Source organism: Aquarana catesbeiana, linkage group LG08 (genome assembly GCF_042186555.1).
Source record: "Aquarana catesbeiana isolate 2022-GZ linkage group LG08, ASM4218655v1, whole genome shotgun sequence".
Classification (NCBI taxonomy): domain Eukaryota; kingdom Metazoa; phylum Chordata; class Amphibia; order Anura; family Ranidae; genus Aquarana; species Aquarana catesbeiana.
Window position 1 is genome coordinate 264,506,409 of NC_133331.1, and position 23,310 is coordinate 264,529,718.

Consider the following 23,310-nt stretch of genomic DNA (forward strand, 5'->3'; position numbering starts at 1 on the left):
AATAAATTAAATAGGACTGGTTCCAGGACAGAACCCTGGGGAACCCCACTACCCACCCCTCACCATTCTGAGTACTCTTTTATCACTACCCTCTGAACTCGCCCCTGTAACCACTTTTCAATCCATGTACTCACTCTATGGTCCATGCCAACGGACCTTTACTTTGTACAGTAAAGGTTTATGGGGAACTGTATCAAATGCTTTTGAAAAATCCAGATACACCACGTCTACGGGCCTTCTTTTATCTAGATGGCAACTCACCTCCTCATAGAAGGTTAATGGACTGGTTTGGCAAGAACGATTCTTCATGAATCCATGCTGATTACTGCTAATGATACCGTTGTCATTACTAAAATTTTGTATATAGTCCCTTATCATCCCCTCCAAGAGCTTGCATACAATTGATGTTAGACTAACTGGTCTGTAATTCCCAGTGATGTATCTTGGCCCTTTTTTAAATATTGGCGCTACATTGGCTTTTCTCCAATCACCTGGTACCATTCCAGTCAGTAGACTGTCAGTAAAAATTAAGAACAATGGTCTGGCAATTACTTGACAGAGTTCCTTAAGGACCCTCGGGGTGCAAGCCATCTGGTCCTGGTGACATATTAATGTTAAGTTTTTCAAATCTATTTCTAATTCTGTCCTCTGTTAGCCATGAGGGTGCTTCCTGTGACATGTCAGGAGGATAAACATTGCAGTTTTGGTTACTGAAGCCCCCCGTTTCCCTCGTGAAGACTGAGGAGAAGAATAAATTCAATACCTTCGCCATCTCTCCATCCTTAGTAACCAGATTCCCTTCATCATTCTTTATGGGACCAATATGATCTGACCTCCCTTTTTTTCCTATTTATGTACTTAAAGAATTTCTTGGGATTTTTTATACCCCCCTCCACTATGTGCCTTTCGTGTTCTATCTTAGCCACCCTGAATGCACCCTTACATTTCTTGTTGCATTCTTTGAAATGCTGGAATGTTGATCTCTCAGTCTTTTATTTTTTTAAGGCCTTCTCCTTTGCTTTTATATGCATTTTTACGTTGGAGTTAAGACATCCAGGACTTTTATTAGCTCTTTTAAATTTATTTCCCATTGGGATGCACTGGCTAATGTCCTTATTTAATATGCTCTTAAAGCATACCCATTTTTCCTCCGTGTTCTTTGTTCCTAAAAATCACAATCACAAAAAAAACAATCACTCACACACTTACACAATCACACTTAAACACAATCACACAAACACATGCCGATTCCCCTGCTCATCCAGCCAGCCACTGCTGCCACCGGTCACACAGGCAGCGGCACTGACACACAGAACTACAGCAGCTGCCGGGGATTTCCCCCCTCCCTCTCTTCTCTGTGCTGCTATGCCGGTGTGGGTGGCGCAGCAAGGACAGCTGACTGTTCTGCTCCTTTCCCCTGTTTCCTCATTGGCAGGGAGAATGAACCAATTACAGAGGAGCTGGAGAGGATCACCGTGGGATATGTAGTCCTAAAGAAGCACGGCCCTACAACACTGAATGGACAGTGGACTGCAGCCCCCAGCATGCAGGGGGGGGCTGGACCATGGGGTGACCAGAGGAGACCATAAGGCGGCTGATGAGAAGAAGCTGATGCCCTTGGTCAGTGACTTGGTGAGGAGATCTGAGAGCCTCTCTCTATGAGCCACACGGGCCTCCCAAAGCAGGGGCGGGGTCGCCATTGCAACCCCTGCAACCCCCCTAGCTACGCCACTGAAGATCCAGTTACTGTTTATCTAAACAATTTTTTGGTGCTGGAACCTTAGGTGGATGTTAGTTGCTACAAATGATTGGTTTTATCAAAATTATACTGTTACTGTCATAACGGGGCATCTAGGAGATATGTGGGCTGCTTTTGTACACTGAAGACCCTTCCACTTTGGGATGTAATGTAATAGTTGGATCATGAGCTGCAACATGTACCAGCTGCTGAAGAGGACTGAGTCTCTTTAATAAACAACATTTTTAGATTTTATCTGCAGTCATTCTTTTATGTCCTGATGAAGGGAGCACAACGAGGCCCCTAAAATGTGTTGGCTATTAAGTTTACTACATGCTTGGAATAAACCTCTTTTATGGATTTCAACATTTTGTGCCAATCTTCTGATCCATTTAGTACATATCTGAACTTGTGATGTCTTTATCTTACCATCTATTACATATATATCCACACTTAATAGGGGATCAATTAGTCTAAAGCCACTTTTGTAGCAATCACCAATTATGCTGCCGAACTAAGGGCACCTATAAGCATGGGGCTTTTTCAACTTGCAAATAGGTATACGCTGACAAATGGATTGATGTATTTAATGGAAAAACTTTGACTGCTAGACATTTTGCTAATTGCAACACACAGGGAGTTATTTATCTCCTCCTTCATGGTTTGCGAAGGCCATTTTGGCAGAAAACAAAATGTCCATTTTAAGTGAGAATTTCAGACCATGTCCCAGACATATGTTAAGAAAATATCCAATCACCTTTAGCCCGCCATGCTTTATACAATCATATTGATAACATGGAATCCCCTTTTTCTGGGTTCTGGATGGAACCATAGGAGCAAAAGGTGTGAATTTGTTAAATATCTTTTGAGTTTGGAGAGCAGGTGGATCTATAAATTAAGGGCCCATAATTTTCTGGGCCTAAATAATTCAAATAATTTTGCCTGTATTTTGGATTCTTAGATTTGCCCCTGAAATTTTGAAATAAGGAGGGAGAGGGGTTATTTGTGGTTTTCCTTTTTGGTGGAAACATTGCCAATTGTTTTCAGTCATTTCTATATTGTTTTTTGTCTATTAGTACAATTCCAATGACTGTACCATGACAACTTAGTTGGCTTTCGTTTGGCCTTCTATTTGGTTTTCTTCCTTTTGTCTTGTATATATTATGGGGCCACATGTAGTGCATATGTCTTGACGTCAATGTGCGTTGCAGTGTTATGTGCATTGTGCCTTCACATGTGGCGCAAAGCTATGTTCATGACAACACCCCTTGTATGGCTTTATTTTAATCCACATGTACACATGCTTTTGAATCCGTTTGAGAAATTTGCCATACAAGCGTTGAAGCCAGCCATGCCAGCAACTAGCAGTATTGTTCTCCGCCACATCTACTTGCATATGCAAGGCTTATATTTCACCATTGTCCTCCATGGGACAAGAAATATGGAAGACCTTTTTTTGCAGAGAGTGGATAAACTCAAAGGAGACTTTTTGTTGGGGTGAAATATGAATGTCATCATGGCATACATTTTCTGAATCTTTTTGATCTTTCACATATTTGTAGTGGATTACTTGGTGACGTTTATACACAAGATTAATGCACATAAACAAGTTTATTCACATAATCCATGTTGTATGGGCTATGGAAGGATTGTATTAATGAGATTTTTGGTTGAATTGATGAATTCACAAAATACACAGTCCACAGCGACTTCCTCAGTTCCTCAACCCCTTCATCATTATGCGGTGTAGCACAGCCTGGACATTGGTGCATATACAATTTAAACAGCTGGGGCTGTATTTGCCCATTACAGCTTTTGGAGCTCAACTTTGACTGGTTTTCAGCATGTGTTCCAAACACTAAGGGAAGGTTATAGTCGCCAACAGTAATTGCATGTAGATGTAGCATTACCCCCTTAGGAGCCACTACGTATTGGGTCCCTCTATAGCCCACACAGCCAGGCAACATGTATTTTCTTACTTTCAGGCAGAGACAAGAAACAGTCCATGGACTTGGTTTTTAGTATTTATTAGGGATAGTAAACTTGGATAGGGATAAGGGATTATGGGATGCCCGACTTAACTCGAAGAACAAGAAAATGAGCAGGGTATTGCTGTTCCCTCTGTCCTTCTCAGCTCCCAGCCTGGAGGCAGAACCCCTCCACCCCGGAGTCTCCTCCCAGGCTAAACGGCACAGCTTCCTCACTCCATCTTCCACCTGACTCCCCTTACTGGGCAGGCTCCTCAATATTTATGGCAAACAAGATCAAAAGAATTCCCAGCTCAACTTACCAACCAGCCTGAAAACAACCAAATTATCCTGTCTAACAGTTTGCATTTAAAACAGGGATTTAGTTTGCACACATTTGCCACTTCATGGCACCTCAGTATTATCTGCAGTCCCAATTTGTGAGAGCCTCCATAGTAGAAGCACATGTATAAAAATTGATAGATAAAGGGCAGGTAAGCCTGGAGGGAACCCACCCCTACTTAAATGCACAGGGGCACATTGGATAGTCAGCATATAGCACAGGCTGGTTGTACTGTTAAAATACAGGTGAGGTGATGCACTGGACACCATTGCTGCCATTGTGCTATATGCTGGGTGTCCAGTTCGCTCCTGTGCCTTTAACACCTTCCCATATGGCCTATAGCAGATTGATGGCTGGCCGAGCCTTTCGTCCTTCTGAGTGGACATCGTATGATGTCCTGTCAGAAGGCGCTGGTAACAGTATGTAAAAAAAAAAAATTGCCATGCCTCTTACTAAAGACCTTGGACTGTCCATTTTCCAAAAAGGGGGCATTTGAGGGGACAATTGTACTTTTCTGGCATTTTCAGGCCTCAAGGAATTAGATAGGCCATCAATACATCAGGTTTGAATGATTTTCACCTATATACCATCGTTTCTGGACTTTCCTACAGAATAAATATTAAACACTGATTTGGGTTATTTTCACCAAGGAAATGTAGTAGAATACATTTTGACGTACATTTATGAAGAAAGGTTATTTATTTGCAAAATGTTATAACTGAAAAAAAATGTGTTTTTCTTTGTTTCTAAGTTTCTGGTCTTTTTTTGTTTATTTAGCAAAAAAATAAAAACCCAGTGATGATTAAATATCACCAAAAGAAAGTTCTGTGTGATAAAAATGATAACAATTCCTTATGGGTACAGTGTTGCATGACCGCGCAATTGTCATTCAAAGTGTGACAGCACTGAAAGCTGAAAATTGGCCTGGACAGGAAGGGGGTAAAAGTGCCCGGTATTGAAGTTGTTAAGGAGGGCCAGGCCCCTCTAGGCTTACCTGCCCTCTATCTATCCATTATTATACATGTGCTTCCACTATGGAGGCTCTCACAAATTTATAGAATTAGGACTGTGGATAATACTGGGGTACCTTGAAGTGGCTCTGCAGCTTAGGCATGTATTTGCAAATGTGTGCAAACTAAACCCCTGTTTTTAACGCAAACTGGTAGACAGGAGAATTCAGTTGGTTGCAGACTGGTTGGTAAGCTGGGAATTTTCTTTGGTTTTCCATGTGCTCCTTGCTGTGAAGTCCAGTTATAGGTGGGGGACAGTGGCCATTTGTTTGACCTCAATAATTATGAGCCTGTGTGACCTACCTGCCAAGCCTACAGCCTGTGGATTGGTCCAACTCCCATAAATATTCAGAAGTTTAAAAAAAAATCATATTCGAAAGAGTATGTAGAGTAAGGCCCCTTTTCACACTGGAGCGGTTTTAAGGCGGTATTGCGCTAAAAATACCGCCTGAAAACCGCCCCTAAACAGCCTCCGCTGTTTGTTCAGTGTGAAAGCCCGAGGGCTTTCACACTGAAGCGGTGTGCAGGCAGGGCGGTGAAAAAAGTCCTGCAAACCGCTTTTTTGGAGCGGGGAAATAGCGGTGTATTCACCGCTCCTTCACCGCTCCTGCCCATTGAAATCAATGGGACAGCGCGGCTATACCGCGGCAATACCGCGGCTATAGCCGCGCTGTACGAGGGATTTTAACCCTTTTTCGGCCGCCAGCGGGGGTTAAAACCGCACCGCTAGTGGCCGAATACCACAGCAAGAACGACGGTACAGCAGCGCTAAAAATAGCGCTGTTGTACCGCCGACGCCCCCACCACCCCAGTGTGAAAGGGGCCTAAGGGTTAAGATCACTGCCAGTTTTTTTTTTAACCATCTGTGTCTCAGGAGATTTTCCTTCACTTCCTATAGACTCAGTAGAAAATGAAAGAATATCATTCCAATGTCAGGGAAATCCTCTCTTAGAGAGCTGTCATGGGAGCAAATGTTATCATTGGAAAATTTCTCCTCTATTCCTGTTCTGGTAGCAACTCAAAATTTTGCTATAAAAACCTGGTATTGGTTGTAATCCCTCAGCACATTTAGATAAAAAAAAAAAGCTTAACCTCTGGTTACACTTTAAATACAGGTCCACCCTTACAGTGTAAGTATAGCCCAAACTCTTAAATGTTTTGAATAGAGTAGAGAAGCCTTAAAACCCTTGTCAGGTTATTTTTCTCTTATTGCATGGCCTAGTGGGGAGATTTCGCTCCACTTCCTGCAGATGCAATAGGAAGCAGTGGCGGCTGGTGGTGTATTTTTTAGGGGGGGGCGCCACACCCCCCCATTCTGTCGGGTCACCCACGCCTAGCACTTACCCCTTTTAGGTCACAGGCAGCACTTTTCCAGGCAGCGGGTGGCAGCTTCCTCTGCATCTCCTCCTTCCCTGCATTACGCCATGCATCTCCTCCCTCCTTTCCTCTGTGTGCCGTGCATCTCCTCCCTCCTCCTCCTAGGCGGCCAATCGTATCACCTCTAAGTTCGGGCCCTGAGGCCTCAGGACACGCTTTCTGATTGGCCGGGAGGAGAATCAGTATGACATTAGCAAATATTAATTCCCTATGGTCACACAACTGGGTGGGCTCGGAGCGCAGTTCTCTGTGCCCCGAGCCCACTCTTTTTTGAAACCTATTAGAGCCTCTGGCTCTAATCACGAGCTTAAAAAAAAAACCCATTGGAATCCATGCATTCGGCGCCCTGCATGTAGATTAGGGGGCCGGACGCATGGATGGGGGGAGGGCGGTGCCCCCGCATTATGGGCCGCCACTGATAGGAAGTAGGAGGAAATCTTTCCAAAGTGAGAAGAAATCCATTCTTAGGGCTCGTTTACACCTGTGTCAGTCTTTAAAGAGAGATCCGTAGTGGGTCCCTTTCAGAGTGATGCAGGTGCAACTGAAAGGCATTCAGTAGGGAACACTGTAACCTCCTGACTTCCGTTTTCTTTTCCTGACACCTGAATGCCTAGTGTTTGGCTTGTGGTTATGGTATGGCCCCAGTCAGGTAAATATGTCATTTTTGTTAGCAGTACTGTGATGGGGGATCCTTTTTGCCACAATGCAAACAGACCTCTGCCTCAAGTAGGGTGATGCCTAAACACAATCCTAGTTAAGGCCACAGGGGAGAGCTGGGACAATGATCTCAAAGCAAAGGGTTTCCCAAAGCTGGTGGGTGATAGACTTTGCTGGTCCCTTGACTTGACGTTCTTTTTACAGTAATCCCATACGTCTCTTACCTGGGTGACACTTTGTACTTTTGAGAGAGTCCGGCATTCAAAAACAGAGGTGGAAACGGTGACACAGAAGAGCAGCAAATTTATCACAAGTAGTAGAGAAATAGCAGCATAAGCACCATTCTGTAAAAAAAAATAAAAATAGTAAGTCAGCGAATGATTATAGGGAATCTTTTAGTTTAATATATGCAGTATATGTCTATTATACAGGATGCCGGGATATGTCCTGGATGTTAGGTTCGCTTTCCCTGTTATTTGGGTTTTGGTCCCTTTAGCCCTTTTACAGCCACAGCTGTTTTTATGTTTTTTTGTTTACATGTATAAAAAATGTTAGGCCTGAAGATTAGGTCTCTTTAATGAGAAATCAGGAGTCTAGAAGACCCCTAATATCTCACCTGTCCTCAAATAGACTATATAGTCTGTTTCTGTAACATGTAGGCACCGCCAAGGATCAGAAAGATCTGCAGAGTGAAGGAATGAAGAGAGAGTGGTAGTCCCTTTTCTGCAAATGTGGTAATAATAACTTAATTGTAATGCCTGTATAAGATTAGGCATTCTCTGGGGTAAGGTTGAAGTTTATCCATAAGGAACTTATGGAATCTTTTATGGTGTGTTTTGGGTGTATAGACATTGAATATGACTACTGTTTTCTTTCCCCAACAAAGCCACGTAGGCTAGTGGCGTAACGCGTAGGGTGAAGCCAAGAGGTGTCTGGAGCCTGATGCCGGAATTCTTCAGCTAAAAATGCTGGAAATGAGTCTGTGGCTCAGATAATACAAGTGAGTGTGTTTCCTTTTGTGGTTGGCATGTTTAATATTGGAGGCTTCCTCTCTTTCCTTTAAATTCTGTATGGAGATGATGCCTAACATTTAATCCCTTCCCATCTGGCCTACTGTAATGCCCTGTACACACGGTCGTTTGTTGTCGGAAGTTCCGATCGTGTGTGGGCTCCATCTGACTTTTTCTGTCGGAATTTCCGACACACAAAGTTTGAGAGCAGGCTATAAAATTTTCCGACAACAAAATCCGATCGGTTAAATTCCGATCGTGTGTACACAAATCCGACGCACAAAGTGCCACACATGACGAAAGCTATTGGCTACTGTCCCGTTTATAGTCCCGACGTACGTGTTTTACATCACCGCATTCAGAACGATCAGATTTTCCGACAACTTTGTGCGACCGTGTGTATGCAAGACAAGTTTGAGCCAACATCTGTCGGAAAAAATCCATGGATTTTGTTGTCGGAATGTCCGATCAATGTCCGATCGTGTTTACAGGCCGGATCCCTATTGTGGGGGGGGGGTATAAAAATAAGGGGGCGCTAATAGTTTCTGAGTGTGACAGTAAAATACCAGTGATCAATATTTCATGGTCATTATAAACAATACTGTACAAAATAAATCATATTAAATAGCAACATATAGTGAATATAATAAACTGTGCATCAGTAAACAGCCAGTATTGTGCTCATAGCAGATATATTAAACACCTTCCTGTAAATAAGTCAAACCACACCTTAGATAATAGTGTGAGACTATCTGATCTGCTACACTCACACTATTATCTAACGTGTGGTTTGACTTATTTACAGGAAGGTGTTTAATATATCTGCTATGAGCACAATACTGGCTGTTTACTGATGCACAGTTTATTATATTCACTATATGTAGCTATTTAATATGATTTATTTTGTACAGTATTGTTTATAATGACCATGAAATATTGATCACTGGTATTTTACTGTCACACTCGACTATTAGCGCCCCCTTATTTTTATACACCCCCCTTTCAAGCTCAAAGTCTGCTCACCAAGCACTTTGAGGGGAGCAGCTTTTTGGTATATTTTTTAAGTTTCACTCATAACGCAGAGTTCTTTCTTTTTACTTTTTTATATTTTTTAGGGATCCCTATTATCCTGGGAGGACATCATATGATGTCCTCCCATGATCACACCTCGTGTGTGCCCCACAGGCCATGCTCTGGCACGATCTGTCACCCGCTGTGTCCGGATGACAGATCAGTTTATCGGCCTGCTGCCAGTACCATGGGTTCGCTGTGGCCAATCACAGCAGATCACATTGTACACAATGAAAGGCTTTGATTCATGTGTACTATTGTGATGAGCTCCGTGATTGGTCACAGTGATCAACTGGTACAAGCAGGGCTAGTCACAGCCCATCTGTACCATGGGATTAGCTGTGGCCAATCACGGCTAATCACAATAGTAAACACTGAATTAATAGTTTTAATTCAGAAAAAATGCTTGATTTATAACTGTAAAATTCACAGTTATAAGCAATCATAGTTGTAAAAAAATCCTGATCACCTCCCCAGAGTAGTACAGTGTTACTATGGTAACACTAAATTGCTCTGGTCACTGTATTTATAAAAAGAAAAGAAAAGGAATGTAATAAAAAAAAAGAAAATATTTTAAAAAATTAAAAAAAAAATAATATTTTTTTTTTTTACTTATGCTGTCCCCAGTCAGTGTCCCTGATCATGGCCACACCAGTTTTATGATGATGCTGTACTGCACTGCTGACAGTAATAAAAATGTAAAAAATAAATTTCTTCATTATCCAAAAAATTGTGACAAAAAAAAATACAACTTCAAAAAAACTCCCCATGCATCTTATTAAATACCTTGAGTTATCTACATTCCAAAAAGGGGTCGTTTGGGGGATATTTGTACTTTCCTGGCATTTTCGGGCCTCAAGAAATGAGTCGGTACATCAGGATTGATCGATTTTCAGATATAGAGTCTATAAGCTATTGTATATACTGGATAACTTTCCTACAGGCTAAATAATATACACTGATTTGGGTTATTTTCACCAAAGATATGTAGCAGAATACAGCTTGGAAAAATGTCATAACAGAAACGAAGAAAAACTGCATTAAGATTTTATATTATTCGTATGATATCCAACCTTGCCCCTTTTTATAGTATATATGATATTATTTGAATCAGTATACATATTTTTAGTGATTAATGTATTAAAGAAATTAAACATATATAACTAGAATATCAAGTGTTTTATATAATGACCAGAATAAGACTTACAAGTTTCTCTTGGCATAGCCTCTGAGCTTCATAGTAATTATAATTGTACCCACTATTGCCATAGTAACCGTAACCGTAACTGTAGCACCGCAGGGTTGCCAAATCGGCAATATTTAGGATCACAGCTACCATACTGAAAATGGAGCTAATGATGTTCAGAGACAGAGAGCCTTTGATCTGTAAAGTGAAATCGGGAAGAATAAATCAATGATACAACAATACCATAAACAGTCCTATTTATAACATTTGCAAAGTGTTAAAGCGGTATTAAACCCGAAACCAAACATATAATATATCACAGTTTACCAATCATTAGATGTGGTGGCTGCATTTGTTTTCTTTTTTTTGTAATTTTCCCCCCTGTGTTTTCACCTGATGATCTAGCCAGGAACACACTTTTTATTTTAGAGAGCCTACACTCTGGATGAAGGAACAGAGACACCTTAGGACAGCAGCATTGTCAGTGTGGGAGGTCCCTGAGGATGAGCAGGTGCGGGAAAGGCATTGGGCGGAGAATAGAGCGTGACATCGAGCCGCCACGCCGGTCGGGTCAGTGGCAGCGTTTGATGGGTCTTGTGAGTGCTTAGTGCATATACTGCCCTCAGTGAGAGAAGAGGATTTAAAAGTTGCCAGACCCACTGAGTGGATTGATCCGGGGATCTCAGATTGAGCTCGTATTGCTGCTTCATTCTTTGGCAGCACGTTCATGCGATGAGTGGGTAGTCTCACTTTTGGTGGAAGAAAGTGCTCAAATTGTTGGTGTAAAGCTTTGGATGTTTGGTGAAGAAAGTTCACATACTAATGGATGGAACAATTGTTTATTTCCATCACTATTCATCATAGTGGACTTATTTATTATACTTATTTATAAATTAGGGCTGGGAAAATTAAAGATTAATTCCTCGATTAATCATTAATTTTTTTGATCGATCAAAAATCTTTTGATAGGTACTCACCTCTCCGCCGGCTTCCGGGTCTTCAGGGAGTTCCGTCGGAGATCCGGCGACGTCACCGGACTCCTCCCCCCTTCCCCAAGTGCCACCGTCTGCTAACGAAGGGAAGGGGGGAGGAGTTCTGTGACGTCGATGTCCATGAAATCATAAATTGAGGAAGACAGATCCTAACGATTTGATTGATCTCACTGGTCAAAGTATTCAGATAAACATCTATGTAAATCTTGGACTTGGCTATGAAAATCCACAAATCTGAGGGCTTTCCTGGCGGTAAGTCAGTTTGAAGATGAACTGACATTGATTGATTATCCAGCAATCAAGAAACATTTATGATGAGGGCACTTTATTTTCCAAAGAGCTGACACTTTGCTGTCTCAGCAGGTGATGGATGTCTCTGGCTCTCCATTGATGCACAATGGTGCTATTTAAATAGACTGTAGGGTGACACCGTAGCCCCGCCTCGCCTCGCTGAGGAAGTTCTGATTGAACGTAACGCGTACGGGGGAGGAGCTACGCATGACGTCAGCTAAAAGTAGTTGGATCTGTATGTGCATTATAATTAATCAAAATTAGTCGATTAATTGATTTAAAAAAATCAGTTAATCGAACATGAAAATTTTAATCAGTAACAGCCCTATTATAAACGATATTTGGTTATATTTACATATACACTCCCGGACCATTTTATTAGGAACACCTGTTCAATTGTTTGGTAACACAAATTGCTAATCAGCCAATCACATGGAAGCAACTCAATGCATTTTGGCATCTAGACATGGTGAAGTTCAAACTGAGGATCAGAATGGGGAATAAAAGGGATTTAAGTACTGTAACTTTGAAGGTGGTATGGTTGTTTGTGCCAGACGGGCTGGTCTTAGTATTTCAAAAACTGCTGATCTACTGGGATTTTCATACACACAACCATCTCTGGAGTTTACAGAGAATGGTCCGAAAAAGAGAAAATGTCCAGTGAGCGGCAGTTGTGTGGACGAGAATGCCTTTTTGATGTCAGAGCTTAGAGGAGAATGGGCAGACTGGTTCCAGATGATAGAAAGGCAACAGTAACTTAAATAACCACTCGTTACAACCAAGGTATGCAGAATACCATCTCTGAATGCGCAACACATCAAACCTTGAAGCAGATGGGCTACAGCAGCAGAAGACCACACCAGGTGCCACTCCTATCAGCTAAGAACAGGAAACTGAGGCTACAGTTTGTACAGGTTTAAATTCAGCTGCGACATTCAAATGGTAGGGTCAGAAAATGGCATTAACAACATAAAAGCATGGATCCATCCTGCCTTGCTTAATTGGTACTAAGGGGCCCAAGGTGTGCCAGGAAAATATCCCCCACACCATTACACCACCACCAGTCTGAACCATTTGTACATCATTTAACCACTTACGAACCGCCGCACGCCGATATACGTTCTAACTTTGAAGAGGAATATCATTGTTATGGCAGCAGCTAACTGCCATAACCCCAGTATCCTCTTCTTCGTCCGGCGGTCCACTTTCCGATTCACCGCGAGATCACTTTTATCGGTGGTGGGAGAGGGCCCCCCCGCTCCCGCCTTTATCCGGTGCCCTCCTTTTGACCCCAGATCTCATATTTAAGAGGTCCTGTCATGCTTTTTTTCTATTACAAGGGATGTTTACATCCCTTGTAATAGTAATAAAAATGACACATTTAAAAATAAAAAAAAACAGTGTAAAAAAATAAAATAAAAGGTAAAATAAATAAGAAAAAAAAATTTTTTAAACACGCCCCATCCTGCCGAGCTTGCATGCAAAAGTGATCGCATACGTGAGTAGCTTCCCCAGACACAGCTCCCTGTTGTCATTCAAGGTTTGATGCCGCAGTCCACCTTACTATTCCTTTCCAGCGCAGAGACACTAACTCCCTCTGGCAGCCACCATTGGTGCAATATCCAGTCTTACTACAGATACCCCCAACTTGTGTTCTGTGTTTTGGGGAAGTTTCGGATGTACGCCCTGCCAGCACGCTGCTCCATCACCTCAGCTCCCGGCAAAGATTGGTTGGCCCCGGCTCCATACTTATTATACCTCATTATAGTGAGTCCCTATATACTATTAGCACCTGCCCCTGATGAGTGTCATACACATGAAACGCGTCGGGCATTGTTTGGGATGCAGATACAAGCCCCCATTCAACCATCCACCTTGGGCATTCCGGGTTGTTTCCCCACACCCCGATTACTCTACTTCTTATCTTCAAATCTGATTTTGCAATTTACTATGGTCTCACTGTCTCATTTGCAAGTGCTGTTTACATGTTACATGATGTATTTACTGATCAATCCAGACCACTGCGGGGCACGTGGCTACCATACCTGGATGTACCCTAGTTGCCTGTATTGCACGCACACTTTCAATAGTGTGTGTGTGAACAAACATGAAATTACATTTATTACAATGTTTTCTCACCTATGTGGTTTCTGTCATTGACATGTTTTATGATTTTTATGACAATAAATGTGTACTTTTTTTCAATCTATCTCCACCATGTCTATGACCTCATTTAAAGTCCCAAACTTTCCGTTTCCTGATGGACCGCCGCGCGATATAATCGCCAAATTTCACTATTTTCGCACCAAAGAACCACTCCTGGCTGCAGCTAGAGTGAACGATACGCTGACCTTCCAGGTACATACTTATCAGCTATTTGCTGACCTCTCCCTGCTCACTATTTCTAAAAGACAGGCTTTAAAGCCTCTTCACCAAATTCTACAGAGACATCAAATCGCATATCAATGGGGTTTCCTGTTTTCAATTTGTTTCACGCACCAAGGGTCTAAATATGTCTGCCGTTCTGCTGAAGAATTCTAGTCTTTCTTACAAGACATGCAGCTTTTAGAATGCCCTCTCAACCAAAATAGCACGCAAAGTCGATTAGCCCCCCACTCTCTGCAAACACCAGCAGCAGGAAGTGATAGAAGTCGCCAGGGGCAATCAAAGCATGGTCGTTTTGGGCTCTAGATGGCCTTGTCCCGGCACAGCGACCAGCTTTACTTTATTACGTAGCCTTGTGCTATTTTTTTTATTGTTATATTTGATGCTTTATGTTACATGGTTGCTCCTTACACTTATATTTATGCTCCCCCTCTTGGGCTTTTATAGCACATTTTTAGGGACGTAGTTATCAACTTTCTATATGTATTATATTTTTATTGTTGGCAGTGCTCCCTTTAGAGGAGTCTTTGTGCCCCCAGTTAGCTACCCTCAGATCACCATTAATATTATGTGGATATCAGACGGTAGCACTTTGGCCTCTGGTGTACGCCCTTGTGTTTTGTCCGTTGCTCTCTATACCATATTGCAAATTTTAAATACATTTGCTCTACGAGAGATAGTCCTTCTTCCTTCTTTCCTACTTCTTTTCCTGCGGTAGTCGCAGTCACATTATATATTGTTAAATCATCTGTAATTCAGTTCATAACATCATTATTATGGCCCCCCTAAATGTTTTGACCTTTAAATGTCCAAGGTCCTAATATACCACATAAACGTACCAAGGCATTTCGCTGTTTTGCTGCATCCAAAAGCCATATTGTTTGTCTACAAGAGACTCATTTTACGGCTCGAGCCACCCCCCTTTTTTTTAGTACCTTTTATCCACAAGTATTTACAGCCTCAGCAGCTATTAAACAACGAGGGGTTCTTATAGCTTCCCACCGCACAACCCCATTTGTACCCACATCTGAAATTAAAGACCCAGAGGATCGTTATCTCATACTTACTGGACACATTTCTGATGTAACGGTAACCATAGTATCATATTATGCTCCTAATAAACAACCAAACTTTTTTTTCTTTCCCATCTTTTCCATGTAGTTGATACCCATAAATTAGGTATTGTGATAATATGTGGAGATTCAAACCAAGTCCTCTCCCTTTTTAGATAAATCCCCACCCTGTCCCTCTTCCAGTCCTTCTAAACTTTCATTTCAACAACTTCTTTCTAAATATAACTTGTTTGACTCTTGGCGTGAGCTTAACTCAGCTCGCAGACGCTTTACCTACTACTCTCATCCACATAAATCATTCTCTAGGATTGATCATATTTTCCTAAATATAGGTATGGCACCAGAAGTCCTTTCCTCGATCATTATACCCTTTACCTGGTCTGATCATAGTGCAGTTTGTACTACCATCTCCTCCCCTGTCTCAAAAGCATGAGATACATCCTGGTGTATAAACAATTCGATTTTAACTCACCCATCCCACTCTTTAGATATCAAGCTCGCTCTCACTGACTATCTCACTAATAACACTTCTCCAGATATTTCTCTACTCACTCTTTGGGAAGCCCATAAACCTGTAATCCGGGGTGCCCTTATCCGACAGGCATCATTTCTCAAACGTGAGCACAAACTCTTACAATAAAAATTAGAAACTTATTTTAATTCTTGTCATAACGCATTTTAAAACTCTCCCTCCCCCTCCGCTAAAGCTAAACTTGATAGGGCCCATTTAGAGTTTGACTTGTTTCCTACCAACTCTGCAGATAATCTTTTACGCAAATCACAACACCTCTATTATCTCAAAGCAAACAAACCTGATACCCTTTTAGCTCGAACCTTGCGTTCACTGTATAAACCCACAACATCTGTGCGACTTAAGCTAAATCAAGATAATTATACAAGTAGTCCAGTCAAAATTTTACACACCTTTCGCTCAAATCTTGCTAAATTATACTCTTCAAACTATATATTTGATCACACAGTTGCTGGTGTCCTTTTTTCCCCTATCACACTTCCAACACTTTCCCAAACTCATCGTGAAAGACTTGAGTGCCCAATTTCTGTAGCGGAAGTTAGTATGGCTATCAAAGCTTTAAAACCTAAAAAGTGTCCTGGCCCAGATGGGTTTTCAGCTTCTTATTACAGGAAGTTTTCTCATATTTTAACTCATATTCTGACTGAAGCCTTTAATTAGCTGCTGAAGGGACACTCTTTTCATTCAGAATCTTTAATGGCTATAATCTCTTTGTTATCTAAACCTAAATCTAGTACAACCTCCTGGACAAATTATCATCCTATTTTGCTCCTTAATCTTGACATAAAACGTTTAGCCAAAATACTAGCAACTCATTTAAATCAGATGATAGATGAACTTATTCACAGTGGTCAAGTTGGATTTATCCGCCTATGCCAAGCAGGTGACAATGTTCGCAGAGCTTCGCTACTTGCTCATGCAACCAAATCTAGATGTTTATCAGAATGTTTTCTTACCCTCAATATTAGAAAAGCTTTTGACACAGTTTCATGGTCCTATCTTCAGTACACGCTTCAAAAATGGGGATTTGGACCACATTTCTTAAAGTGGATTTCTTCCCTATATGATAAACTGAAAGCATATATAAAATATGCCGGTTTTAAATCTGACCTATTCCCTATTGGAAGTGGACCCTGTCAAGGATGCCTTTTCCACACTTTTTTTTTGCTCTCATCATCGAGCCTCTTGCCCAATTGATTAGATCAGACCAAAACATTAAAGGTATTGAATTAGGCGGATATCATCATAAAGTCTGCCTTTTTGCTGATGATATCTTACTCTTTATGACTTCTCCCTATATCACAGCACCTAATTAGCACCTAATCTCCTGTTTTTCACACATTTCAGGTCTGACAAAAATCCACTGCACTCAACATCTCCCTATCTCCTGCTGAACTTCAACTTGCTAAAAACTCACTCCCCTTTGCATGGACACCACATCGACTCCCATACCTAGGAATCCAACTTACTACTAAAATAACCAATTTATATTCAGCTAACTTCCCTCCGTTACTGAAATAGGTTACCGAATTGTTAACACAATGGTCCTCTATCTTCTTATCCTTAATAGGAAAAATTAATGTAATCAAGAAGGCTATTTTACCCAAATTCTTATACCTTTTTAGAGTCCTGCCCATTTCAGTGCCATCCCATTTCTTATGACTTATTCAGCGTAGAATTATGTAATTTATCTGGGGCACAGCTAAACCCTGTACCTCTAAATCCACTTTTTGTCTTCCACAACAACGTGAAGGCTTAGGTCTCCCCGATATTTCTGCCTATTATCATGCAGTTCATTTTGCACATTTACCTATATACTATGCAGTAAATGAAGTTCTAGTATGGGTAGCAATTGAGTCTGTTGACTGTGACCCTTTCTCAGTAGCTAATATGTTATGGTTACGTCCAGTTGATCGAACCTATATCTACAATCCTATCATGAAACACTCTTTATCCATCTGGGATAGATTCAAAACCACTCTTGGCCTTCAATCACCCCATATACCACTTTTTATTAAAAACCCAGCCCTTTACCCTTCCTTGATTTCCCCTAATTCCTTTAATGCGTGGAGTGCAGCTAATCTATTTAGATTAAAGAAGATGCGGATACAAATCTATATACACTCCTTTCCTACTCTATGTGAAACTTATGGACTTCCCCAATCAGAATTATTCCGTTATTTACAGATTAAAAATTGTTTCCAACCATACCTACAATCAGGTGTCACATTTTGAGCATATACAGTATCTCACTAAAGTGAGTACACGCCTCACATTTTTGTAAATATTTTATTATATCTTTTCATGTGACAACACTGAAGAAATGACACTTTGCTACAATGTAAAGTAGTGAGTGTACAGCTTGTATAACAATGTGAATTTGCTGTCCCCTCAAAATAAATCAACACACAGCCATTAATGTCTAAACTACTGGCAACAAAAGTGAGTACAGCCCTAAGTGAAAATGTCCAAATTGGGTCCAAAGTGTCAATATTTTGTGTGGCCACCATTATTTTCCAGCACTGCCTTAACCTTCTTGACCCTTTTGACATGGAGTTCACAGGTTGCCACTGGAGTCCTCTTCCACTCCTCCACAATGACATCACAGAGCTGGTAAATGTTAGAGACCTTGCGCTCCTCCACCTTTGGGTTAATGGTGCCCCACAGATGCTCAATAGGGTTTAGGTCTGGAGACATGCTTGGCCAGTTCATCACCTTTACCCTTAGCTTCTTTAGCAAGGCAGTGGCCGTCTTGGAGATGTGTTTGGGGTCGTTATCTTGTTGGAATACTGCTCTGCGGCCCAGTCAACAAAGGGAGGGGATCATGCTCTGCTTCAGTATGTCACAGTACATGTTGGCATTCATGGTTCCCTCAATGAACTGTAGCTCCCCAGTGCCGGCAGCACTCATGCAGCCCCAGACCATGACACTCCCACCATTATGCTTGACTGTAGGTAAGACACATTTGTCTTTGTACTCCTCACCTGGTTGCAGCCACACACGCTTGACACCATCTGAACCAAATAAATTTATCTTGGTCTCATCAGACCACAGGACATGGTTGCTTGTCTTCAGCAAACTGTTTGCGGGCTTTCTTGTGCAGCATCTTTAGAAGAGGCTTCCTTCTGGGACGACAGCCATGCAGACCAATTTGATGCAGCATGTGACGTATGGTCAGAGCACTGACAGGCTGACCCACCCCAGCCCTTCAACCTCTGCAGCAATGCTGGCAGCACTCATACATCTATATCCTAAAGACAACCTCTGGATATGACGCTGAGTATGTGCACTCAACTTCTTTGGTCGACCATGGCGAGACCTGTTCTGAGATGAACCTGTCCTGTTAAACCGCTGTATGGTCTTGGCCACTGTGCTGCAACTCAGTTTCAGGGTCTTGGCAATCTTCTTATAGCCTAGGCCATCTTCATGTAAAGCAACAATTCTTTTTTTCAGATCCTCAGAGAGTTCTTTGCCATGAGGTGCCATGTTGAACTTCCAGTGACCAGTATGAGAGAGTGAGAGCGATAACACCAAATTTAACACACCTACTCCCCATTCACACCTGAAACCTTGTAACACTAACAAGTCACATGACACTAGGGAAGGAAAATAGCTAATTGGGCCCAATTTGGAAATTTTCACTTAGGGGTGTGCTCACTTTTGTTGCCAGCGGTTTAGACATTAATGGCTGTGTGTTGAGTTATTTTGAGGGGACAGCAAATTTGCAAGCTGTACACTCACTACTTTAGATTGTAGCAAAGTGTCATTTATTCAGTGTTGTCACATGAAAAGGTATAATAAAATATTTACAAAAATGTGAGGGGTGTACTCACTTTTGTGAGATACTGTATGTAATTATGTTCTACATATCAGAGGGCTCTGTTTCAATTCTTTATAAACAAATTCTAGCTAGTTTTGATACTAGTCCCCTCCCTATGTTTCTAAATGGGAACAAGATCTAAACCACTCATTCGATGATATTGAATTGTCCAGTATATGGTTAGCCACTAAATCTGTTTCCTCTAATGTTGTTGCTGTGGAAACAAATGATAAGGTGCTTTCTCGGGGGTATTTAGTTCCTGCTAGGATAGCAAAATATGCTCCTGATTACCCTGTGGCTTGTTTTGTTCAGATCCTGGCACCCAACTCCATATATGGTGGGATTGTCCAATAGCCCAAAAATTTTGGAAGGCAGTTTTTGATTTAGCTTCTAAAGTGTTTGAAGCTTCCATACAACCTAATCCTGTTTTAGCTCTTTTGAATCTAAAACCAGACGGAATTACACGGAATCAATTTTGCCTTCTTTTACAGCTCTTAACAGCCGCAAAACAAACCATAGCTAAGGCATGGAAAACTCAAAATCTGATTGTAGCCAAAACCATTCACAGAACCAATAATCGGATCTGCAAATTTGAAAAACTTTGCTTACCTTGGGTTAAACATTGTTTACCTCCAAACTTTGATGGCACTTTACTATTGCCATGGTAATAATACTTCATTTACCCTTTCATCACCCTTCATTCTGTTGAAGCTGCACTACCTCTATCAAATTTACCACTTACTACCGCTATATTTCTTCCCTTTTCTTTACTTCTTCTATTCTCTTACTCCTTTTTCATGACCCTTTCCCTTTTATCAGTTCTTATGTGGTACTAACAGTGTTGTTCTCCAGACCCATTGAAATGTACTTTTTCTTTACTGATTTGTTAATTACCTTGTTTTTAATCAGACAGGCAGTCAACAATCTACCTTCCTTTTTCTTTTCAATTATATGACATTTTTGACATTTGACCTTGATGGTCTATTTGATGCTTATCCATTTCATGCCTAAGCCTATTTCTGACATTTGTTGCTTAAAAGTTAAAATCCATATTTTTTGCTAGAAAATTACTTAGAACCTCCAAACATTATATATATATTTTTTTTAGCAGAGACCCTAGAGAATAAAATGCCTATTATTGCAATATTTTATGTCATTTCAAATGCAATTTTGGGGAAAAAAGACACTTTCATGTATTAAAAAAAATGAAAACAGTAAAGTTAGCCCAATTTTTTGGTATAATGTGAAAGATGATGTTACAGCGAGTAAAAAAATACCTAACACGTCATGCTTTGACATTGAGCACACTTGAGGAATGGAGACAAACTACAGTACCTAAATACCTCCATATGCGACATTTTAAAACATTTTTATGGTTACCAGGTTAGAGTTACAGAGAAGATCTAGTGCTAGAATTATTGCTCTCACTCTGACGATCGCGGCAATACCTCACATGTGTGATTTGAACACTGTTTACATATGTGGGCATTACTTACGTGTGCTTTTTCTTTGCTGCACGAACTCAAAAAATGTTGATCACTTTTATTGCTGTCACAAGGAATGTAAACATCCCTTGTGATAGTAATAGGTGGTGGCAGGTACTCTTTATGAAGGGATCAGGGGTCTTTTAGACCCCGATCCCTCCTTAGCACTTGACAGTATTCAGAATCGCCGTTTTTGGCGATCTAAATACTTTATTTTTTTTTTTTTAATTGCCGCCATTGGCAGCCAACTAAACCGGAAGTGACATCCTGACGTTGCTTCTGTGTTTACACAAAGGAGACTCGATCGAACAGGGCACCCACCACAAAGCAACCCCTTCTATATTGAGCACATGTGGCCTGCTATGGTTCAGGAGGGTGGGGGGGTGCTGCATGCTCAGATAAGGGTCTGGTATGGATTATAGGGGGGGCCCACGTCATTTAAAAAAAAAATGGTGTGGGGGTTCCCATCAATCTCCATACAAGACCTAAGCGTCTGGTATAAATTTTGGGGGGACGCCCACACCATTTTTTTTTGGTGTAGGATTTGCCTTAAAACCATATCAGAACCAGAGGGCCGTTTTTTTCACTTTGTGTATTATCTGCAATGTTTTTTTTTTTTCAAGAAAGCTTGCAGCCGGGAAAATCTATTTAAACATTATTTTTTCCTTTATATATGTCAGTTTTGCTACAGTAGGTTCTATACATATGTGTCACTTTACCAGCAGACTAAGGGGATCCCCCCAGCACTATATTTAAAGGAATTTTTCATTTTTATTGTTTCACTTTAAGCATCAATAAAATTACTGCTCATTTAAAAATTATATTTTTTAAAAAACATTTTTGCATTAATCCGCAGGGCAGTACCCCAGCTCTCACACTCTTTTTATGGGTATCAATAACTTTCATATAAGCCTTCAAAATGGAGACTTTTGATTTTTCAAGTTCGGGTCCCATAGACTTTAATATGGTTCGCTGTTCGGGTCCGAACTTTTTCCATTTTCTGGTGCGAACTGAACCAGGGGGTATTCGGCCCAACACTATCAGCTATAAATAGATTTTTTTCAACCTTTGGAGAAAGTTTATACTCACCTTATAGCAATGTTACTTTCCGACTACTTAGAAAATGAAAAGAAAAAAAAACTCACCAAGCAGACATTGGGTTTTTTCTGAGCTGCAAGTGTCAGAGATGCGGCAATGATGTACTGTAAAATAAAAAGAATTATAAAAAAAAAAAAACACATCTTCACATTCTAAAACATTCTACACACAAATGTCAGAAGCATTTGTGCAAACTGAACAAAATTTAATTGTACTGTATTTAAATAGAGAAATTTCTGTACTGTCAGCTCCATCTATTGGCCAAAATGCAGTATAGTTTTCTGAAATACCTCAAACAGTAAACAATGCTGCATTTGGCCACTAGATGGAGCTGATGATACAGGAATTTATCTCTTAGAAAAAATACGGTGACATTTTGTTCAGCTTGCACAAATGCTTCTGACATTAATGCACCTAACGGAAGAAAGAACACGAGTAAATTTAAATGTAGATATCAAAACTGATATTACTTGGCACTTATACATAACAGGGGGTCCCAGAATGAAGGCTGCAAGATCTGTGCACAGGGCATCCGTTTGCCACGGCCTGTGGCAGAGCCAGATAAGCCGGGGGGAGCTGTCAAAAAGCTGGTTGATGGAAGTGAGAGTGCTGGAAGGGGTATTACTGAAGCTGCTGGTTCTCAGTGTACATGCTGTGCTGGAGTCAAGATAGAGGTCCTCCCAGGTTGCAGAGTGGTGTGGGAGGTTGCTAGGCATTTTAAAGTGCAGCTCCTTTGTCAGGACAGATGTTCTGTACATGAATTTTGTAGACCACATTGTGGGACCCCCTGATAAATGTAAATGCCAAGTACCCAGGAAGGTGCAGTGAGTTGTCTCCAGATATGTATAACTAGTACTGGCATGCATAATAAGATATACATCACCCCTAGGTATATGCATACATTCTGTGATTCACAGAATAATACTGGGTGGCAAAAAAGAAGCTCTATACCATTGTGTTGGCGATCAGCAAATCTTCCAAAAATTACAGATTGTAACTCTGCACACTCAACAGAGCCAGAGTTGGAGTAACTTATCCATGAAGCCCGAGAGACACCTTCGAAATATATGACCTCTTGGGCCTACTGGAACCATTTGGTGGAGTCTACGGAATACAAATTTCTGATGACGCACCCACCATGATCACGCAGTATGAAGGTGGTGGAGGAATAGTTTCCTCCCTTTACCCCCTCCCACCTCCCCTTCTTACCTTGACCTCCCCTCCTCTTCTTTTTTTTTGCCCCCCTTCCCCTTACTCCTTGTATTCTACCCTCCCT

At 41.1% G+C, this 23,310-nt stretch overlaps 1 protein-coding gene across 1 annotated transcript in view; it reads right to left on the reverse strand.

The window, feature by feature from the left end:
* Positions 1-23,310, reverse strand: part of LOC141106401 (membrane-spanning 4-domains subfamily A member 4A-like) — a 72,898-nt gene that overhangs the window by 2,933 nt on the left and 46,655 nt on the right. The window contains exons 4-6 of the mRNA XM_073597163.1: positions 22,082-22,138; positions 10,381-10,557; positions 7,317-7,436 (exon numbers count right to left, since the gene is read on the reverse strand). Of these exons, the coding sequence (XP_073453264.1) occupies positions 7,317-7,436; positions 10,381-10,557; positions 22,082-22,138 (354 nt within the window). The remainder of the gene's footprint in view (positions 1-7,316; positions 7,437-10,380; positions 10,558-22,081; positions 22,139-23,310) is intronic.